A 7,841-nucleotide genomic window follows, 5' to 3' on the forward strand; every position below is an offset into this window, starting at 1 on the left:
TTGTTTTAGACGTTACCTAGATATATCAGTTGATAGGTAAAGAGTAGACTCATAATACTACCTGATTGTAACTACCTGCTAAGAGTCTTAGGGGTCATTCGCAATTATCAAGATATACACAGTTCCACAAACAGTATGCTAAGGGGAGAGGGTGGAGAAATTTGTACATTTTACATAGGCATGAAAATGTTGATTCATAACATGGAAAATATAAAATAAGATTTTTATGACCAATTATAATGCAACCATGGATATGATCAATTTTAAGTAACAAAGTTGTATAGTACTTTAGTTGACTTCACAAAAAACTGGAGAATGTTTTTTGCAAAACCAATATTTTATATGTACAGTTTCAGAAGAGAGGAAGGGGGTAAGGAAAAGAGTACTGTTTGTACACTTGCAAAAATATTGATAATTGTGACAATTAAATACCTAGCTATATAAGCAGTTATTATGTAGACAGTCTTAATGCTATTAGCCTGCTGATATTAGATGCATCAGTCCACAATAAAGAGGCATTATATGGTGACCTAGGACAGGCCCCCTTATCACAAATACATGAAGTGGCCAGAGCTATGCTATTTAACTGTTTTATTAAAATTGATGCTTATAGGTGACCTAATATTGTTCTTAAGTCTATGCTTAAACTTAAATATGATTTTAATTTGAAATACAGATTCGTTAATACTACATGTGTAGATATTTTTTTGGATAAACTAATTTATCCCTTGATTGTAAAACTTATAAATGGCGTCGCAGCGTGTTAGTACCCTTTTTTGACAGTGGAGAAATTGAATATTTAAAACATTTCTTATTAAACTGAACAGCATTTCTTAATCAAATAAATTAATCCATTCCTAGGTGTCCTTTCTTCGAGAGTGTTGACTTGTGCTCTGGGGTGGATCTCGCCCGGGTGGTGTTTTTGGTGCAACTGTGCCAGTGGTATGCAGGCGTCTGTGCCCTCGGTTGGTTTGATATTAGTTTAAATTTCATTAGTTTGTTTTTGAATATTTGCTGTCTTCCTTTTTTTTTTTTTTTTTAATTGGAAATTTTAATGTTTGTGCATATTAATTAATACCAAAATTTTTAAATAAGAATTGTAACTAAATAAAATAATAATAATACCAATAAAAGTTCTGTATTCTGTAAATTGCACCACAACAAGGTATATTTGCAAATTCACTGAACAAGAGTTTCATAATGGCATCACTTGTATACCATTCATATAGGACAATTTATCCATTTTCAAGGAACTGCCCAATGCGTTTGGATACCGTTTCACTTATATACAGTAATATAGGCAATACCTGTACAGTATTATTATAATAATAATAGGCAGCTTTAAAAACTCACTCTTTTAATGTGTATTTTCTTAAATTTTTTCTCCTGGCATTTTCATTTTTATTGTTAATAAGAGCATTGAGGCTTTTAGCATAATGCGCTACAGTATACAAGCCAAAGTTATTATTATTGCTATATTATTATTATTTTTATTATTATTATTATTATTAAAGAAAAACAAAAGTTTCAACAGTCATTTTGATATAGACATTTTATTACTATTTTGTGTAACTTGCACATACATGATGCAACACTCTGACAACATTGTGAGTAACGTAGAATAACATAGTATAATTAATGTCAAAACTGAGCATTTGCAGAACTACTCTGCTGCTTGTATATTACTTTAAACAGGCATAAATGAATATTGTCCTGGAATAACAAGTAACAGTACAATATTTATTGTGACTATATTTTTATGAGAATTTAAATCAAATTGTACCGTGTATTTTAGTTATAATATAGATGGCTTAATATTTCAATGTCATTTAATAGTTAAAACTTTTAACATTGTTTGCATTGTGGTTTGCTACTGCTACTCTTCTTGGTCTATTGGAGATCACAGTGATTCCATACGGGATATCTAATCCATCATCTTCATGATCTATTCGTTTAATAAAGACACCATTTTTATCAAATAATTGTACTTTATGATTACTTGACACTATTATATTTTCATCCATATCTATGGTTACACCACAAGGACCCCAAACTTTACCATCTTCCTCACCACAGCCTACAAGGATTCGCATAAACTTATCATTTGCATCAAACATTTGTATTCTATGATTGGTTAAGTCAGCAATGATCATATGACCTTCCTTGGTTAAAGTAACATCATATGGTTTATTCATCTGACCTACTTCACTACCCTCTGAACCTATCTTACCTTGTAGTCTACCATCATCAACATTGAATTTAAACACACAGTGAGCCTCCCTATCTGCTACATACAGGACTCTAGTTTTTTTGTTTACTGTCAATCCCCTTGGATATTTCAATATTCCTTTACCAAATGAGATGATTTCTTTAAATTTATCATCACACATTACAACACATTTTCCTAAGAAATCACTGTACACCATGTGACCATCACACATTAGATGCATGCTATTGACCTGTACATGTTGTGGTACCTGTATCTTAGCAACAAAAGAACCTGATTGATTGAACTTTAATATATCTTTACTACTACTAGATACTAATATGCATCCATCTGTATCTAACATTACATCTGTCACTTTATTTTCATTCATATGTTCTTTATAATCTGATATGTTACCAATGGTATGTACAAGTCCCAGTGATTCCACCTTGATATTCACTGGAGATCCTTTGATGTCCACCTCTCCTGCAATAATCTTCATTTGCCAGTCACCTTCCACATTGCATCTGCCTGTTATTTTGTACTCTCCATTTCCTTGATATTCTACATCAGTGGCTGATTCTTCATATGATGGGTTGCTTAGAGTTGCAGATAATTTACTTGCATCGCTCTCACTTAAGCTTGATACGGTTACTACAAATGTTTGTCCTTTTGTGACGGTAATTGCTTCATCATGTTGATCAACCTTGTACATGCCATCAACAGTTGTGATTTTACCGATGCATTCAGTATTCATTACCTCATCCAAGTGTGTAGATGGAATGAAAGTTGGTGTAATATTTTTTTTATGAAATGATTTATCAAAATCAGTTCCTAAAATCTCATCTCTGACAGTGTTGATAGTTGTCTTATGGTATTCAAGAGTTTCAGTTTCTTGTGGTTTGTTCATCATTGTACTTATTGAGGCCATCACATTATTAACTTTAGTCAGCTTTGTATCAATATTCTTTTCTTGACTATCAATATCGTCTTTCTTTTCTTTGTATATATGTTCAAGGTCTGAAATTAATATTTTGCTTTTCTCTTGAATTTTTTTAATAAGTGTTTTCTCCTTCAATTCAATGGCTGTTCTGCATAACTTTAGGTGATATTCAAAATCAGCTCTATCATTAGTAATTGAATCAAGTGTTCCTTGCAATTTGTTTTTAATGCCTTGAGCTGTATTAATAACTTCATTAGCATTGTGATTAAAATCATCAATAGCAGTTATCATTGGTATCACATTATGTTTATTTAGAAAGCAACGAAGTACATGCTTACAATCATCACATGCTGATTTCTTGCAAGTTGAGCAGTAAAATTCTAGTTCCTTGTTGCAATGAGTTGGACATTTGTTGGGTTCATCTTTGCTTCCTTCTTCATTCTCATCTAGTGTATACAATGGATGGTCTTTCAATGCAGGTATTAACTTGTGTTGTTTAATGCACTCTGCACATAAGTACAGTAAACATTCAGGGCAATTGTATTTTGGTTGATTATCACAGTTTGAGCATTTAGCTGGTTTTTCAGATTCAGTCTTTTTTACATATTCAAGTAGATGATTTATCATTTCATTAGAAGTGAGTTTTTTCAAATCGCCTTTTGTTAGTTGATAATGCTGACCACATTTTGGACACCTCAACTTGCCCTGTGTTTGCATTAAAGTTTCTAAACAGTGACAACAGTAACTATGGAGGCACTTGAGTGTCTTTGGCTCTGTCATTCTCTCTAGGCAGATGGCGCATTTAAGATCCTCTTTGTCTAAGAATTGTAGTGCTTTGACAGCATACATCTATAAAAAAAATATATATTGTAGTGTACTTAATAAGTGTATATTGTTACAATATGCTAATTTTTATTAGGTGAATACTGATAAAAAAATTTGTTTATACAAAAATGCAATACTGTATTACGTTTATGAAAAATGTCAATTTAAACAGATGATGTTCAAATAATTCCAGAGATTTAGTAATTTTGACCTGTTGAATGCTGGTATTACTTCAGTCCAAAACCAAATCGACCTAAACCAATTTGGCCCAAACCAAATCGGCCCAAACTATTGAACTATTGAAACAGCCAACTTAAATACGATAACAAAATTTACACATAGGATAAATTTGTAGCTGTATACATGAATTGAATAAGCTACAGAAGTTGCGGCGTTTTTTTTTTATAGGAAATGTTTCTTGTTTATCTCTGTTGTCAATGTTTTTACTCAATTTAATGTTTGTTTAATTGAGTGTTTTTAATTTGAAAACAATGTCAGTATCAAGTTCTTACCTTGAATCAGTTGTTTGTCAAATGGTAGAAATGGAAGTGTACCTGTTGCTACCTGTGATCAGTTGAATGTGGGAGGTTTCTGAAGTTTTGATTGAATTGTGTCAGTATAGGTACCAAGTCCAAAGCCATGCACTCAAAATGTATTGATTTTGTGATAGCTCTAAAATCAGACAATGGATTATGGTGGCAAAAAATTGCATACAACATTTATATTTTGGGAGGTTTGTTATCATTTAACATGCATCCAGTCTAACAATTTGTTTTTCGTGTGTTAATCAAGTATAACAATAACATTTAAAACATCTTTATTTGTAAAGGATTATTACACAATCATTAGGTCCTTCAACATACTAACAACAAGTCTATACTGTTGATTACTGTGATGATGATGATAATAAATTGTTCCATGTTTTTAATGATTAGCAATAAATTACTTTGTAAATAAAATTTTAACATGTTTGTGTCATATAGTGATACAACTGTTTAGATTTTGTTTCATATCGCATTTTCATGGTTTTATAACATACTTGTATCTACTTTGTTTTCATCCAGTGAGCAAGAGTGACATTTTACTAAGAGTAGGGCTGGAGTAGCACTTCGTATGACCATATTGGATTGGATTTACAATGACAGGTAATGTACAAGTAATTAAAAACTTAAGTTTCATTTAATTCATATTATGTGTTATTGATACAAATATGATGTACAATATTACAACCGTACCATTTATAGCTATTTATATACTATACAGCATTCATAATCTTTTTATGTTATTTAATTCACCCTAAAAATGGCATGGAATCCAATCCATTATATGCCATGAAATGCTTGTAACATCTAAGATTGAAACATAGCGTGAACCATCACAGCCCGTCAACAATGCATGCTGGAGTAGGCATGTCGGCCGAGATTTCATTGTGTGGTTTAACTTCTGAGCACAAGTACAATAATCAGAATGTAAACTGCTCCGCCAAACCTCCTTTCATATTGTTGGTCTACAGATCTCCAAATTGGTACAAGTGTAACAGATAAGGGTTGTGTAGAGATTATGTTACTAATGGCAAACTAGGCAAGCTATGGTTGCAAATGACTGAATATTCTAATGACAAAGTGATGTCAATGTCGGTTTAGCGATATTACTTGCATGCACACTCACTCTATAGTTTATGTAGAACTCCATTTTTGGGTTTTAACTTGAATATAACTTAAGTATCATTTCTTATTTTATTTGCTATTGTTATTATTATTATTATTATTATTATTATTATTATTATTATTATTATTGTTATTACTATTGTTTTAATGTTTTTCTTTTCTTGGTTCACCCTACAGTATATAATTTCTGTATAAAGAGAGGGGCAATCTGCAGTATGTGCTATATAAATATAAATAATATTATTATATTAGTTTATCTCTGTGGTCAATGTTTAGTCAATTTAATATTTGTATCATGGAGTGTCTTAATTTAAAGATACAATCATATCAAGTTCTTACCTCTGAATCAATTGTGTGTTGACTGGTAGAAATGGAGATGCACCTGTTGCTACCTGTGTGATTAATGTGGGTGTTTTCTGAAATTATCAGAGTGAATGTTAAATTTTGTTTACATGTTTCTAAATTAGACTAACTGGTTGAAGAACCCTCGGTTCCTTCCTAGCCTTAAACATACCTAATTTATTTGTGAAGTTTTACAGAGGTTTTACTCCATAGTAATGACAAAAATTACTCTAATTATTAATTAGATAGAAATAACAATGCTACAGAAATATTCAAAGACCCATAACCCATAAATAGGCCTATGCCTAATTTCTAGAAAATCAGTTTTCCATCAGGAATTTAACGTATCATTTTTTTGCTAGGCGTTCTAACAAGAATTTTTCAGATACTGATATAAAACAAAAAAAAAAACAAATTGAGCCCTTTAACCTGTAATGCTGTTAGTGTTACAATATCAATACCTAATACCTCTTAGACAATAGACACAACAAGGGTAGGCTACACTACAGAAGTTTTAAACCCTTATGGCCCTGGTAGCATGTAATCAAATCATCATCATGTGATATTATCCTCCAAATCATCAAGCAAGTGTATATTCAATAAAAAAAAATATCTTGAAAGCTTTTATTCACTTTAATGACATCTGTGCACAGCATATAATTTTCTACTGTACAAGGAATATACAGTAGTACTACAACTATTTGTAGAGTGCTCACAGACAATGTTGTAAATAAACATAGCTGTCAAACACAAAACTTGGCCATAATAAAGACTAGCAGAGAGTGCTCACAGACAATGTTGTCAATAAACATGGCTGTCAAACACAATTGGCCATACTAAAGACTAGCATATAGTGCTCACAGACAATGTTGTAAATAAACATAGCTGTCAAACACAATTGGCTATACTAAAGACTAGCATAGAGTGCTCACAGACAATGTTGTAAATAAACATGGCTGTCAAACACAATTAGCCATACTAAAGACTAGCATACTGACCCAAAATATTTAGCTTTTCTTATTAACTAATATAATTGGTTTTACCATGCTTAGAAAAAGATAATATCTTTTTTAAATGTTTCAATAGAATAAATGTACTGCTTTTTTACAGCATTTATTTAGAGAAATGTATAAAAGCACTTAAAAGACAATTTGCTGGTACAATTAATGTACAATCATAGTTTATAAATTAATACTACAAAATATTTTTTTTATAACAGTTTTTTTAATTATCATTTATGCATACCTTATAAATATATAAATCAGTTTAATATAATAAGAACAAAAAAATATGAGTTAAATATTATAAAAATGCACTGAAATTCAAAATGCACATATTTTAAATTTACAATTTAATTAAATATTACAATTATTGAATAATGCTTTAATTGTATTTTAATTACAATTAGTTTTCCATAACTTATAAAAATAAATTTAATATGATTAAAATACAAAAATATGAGTATATACAACATGCTCTGAAACTCTGATTAAATATTATTTTAAATTTACAAATTACTGTATTCAAATTAAAGAAAAAGTATAAAGAGTAAATACAATAATTTTATTATTTAGAACCTAAAATTAATTGAACTATCAATTGAATCATCGAAAGTTGAAGCTGAAGCTACTTTATATACATTATACTAAAGGTAGGGAAGATATGATAGTCTCTCACACTAGCCTTTCCTGTAGCGAAAATCTTAGTAGACATTAGCTCAACCCATACCAAATAACCTAAGTAAGATCTTAGTAGATCTAGTATTTATAGCACTATTGTATTAGTAGTTTTTTTTTCATTGTCTTTTTAGATTTGACTCATTAGCATATTCATACAGGAAATAAAGTCAGTAGTTTAC

The 7,841-nt window shown here is 30.5% G+C and overlaps 1 protein-coding gene across 4 annotated transcripts; it reads right to left on the reverse strand.

Annotated features, from left to right (window-relative positions):
• Positions 1 to 1,537: 1,537 nt before the first annotated feature.
• LOC117110131 (E3 ubiquitin-protein ligase TRIM71-like) lies at positions 1,538 to 6,204 on the reverse strand. 4 transcript variants are annotated; one of them, XM_033252734.1, is made up of 4 exons: positions 5,981 to 6,203; positions 5,014 to 5,081; positions 4,487 to 4,565; positions 1,538 to 3,998 (listed from the first exon to the last, which is right to left on the reverse strand). In XM_033252734.1, exon 4 carries the CDS (start codon positions 3,996 to 3,998, stop codon positions 1,830 to 1,832), a length of 2,169 nt encoding a protein of 722 aa, XP_033108625.1. In that variant the 5' UTR covers positions 4,487 to 4,565; positions 5,014 to 5,081; positions 5,981 to 6,203; the 3' UTR covers positions 1,538 to 1,829. The 4 variants fall into 4 exon arrangements, with proteins under 4 accessions (XP_033108625.1, XP_033108626.1, XP_033108624.1 ...); XM_033252735.1 differs by lacking the exon at positions 5,014 to 5,081 and having other exon boundaries at positions 4,487 to 4,646; positions 5,981 to 6,204; XM_033252733.1 differs by lacking the exon at positions 5,014 to 5,081.
• Between the last annotated feature and the right edge of the window lie 1,637 nt (positions 6,205 to 7,841).

This window comes from Anneissia japonica, unplaced genomic scaffold (assembly GCF_011630105.1).
Source record: "Anneissia japonica isolate Jap-2015-1 unplaced genomic scaffold, ASM1163010v1 scaffold1829_len478734_cov173, whole genome shotgun sequence".
Taxonomy (NCBI): domain Eukaryota; kingdom Metazoa; phylum Echinodermata; class Crinoidea; order Comatulida; family Comatulidae; genus Anneissia; species Anneissia japonica.

What these genes read in the sequence shown, in the direction of transcription:
- LOC117110131 (XM_033252735.1), bottom strand. Translation starts at nt 3,998, where the DNA reads ATGTATGCTGTCAAAGCACTACAATTCTTAGACAAAGAGGATCTTAAA.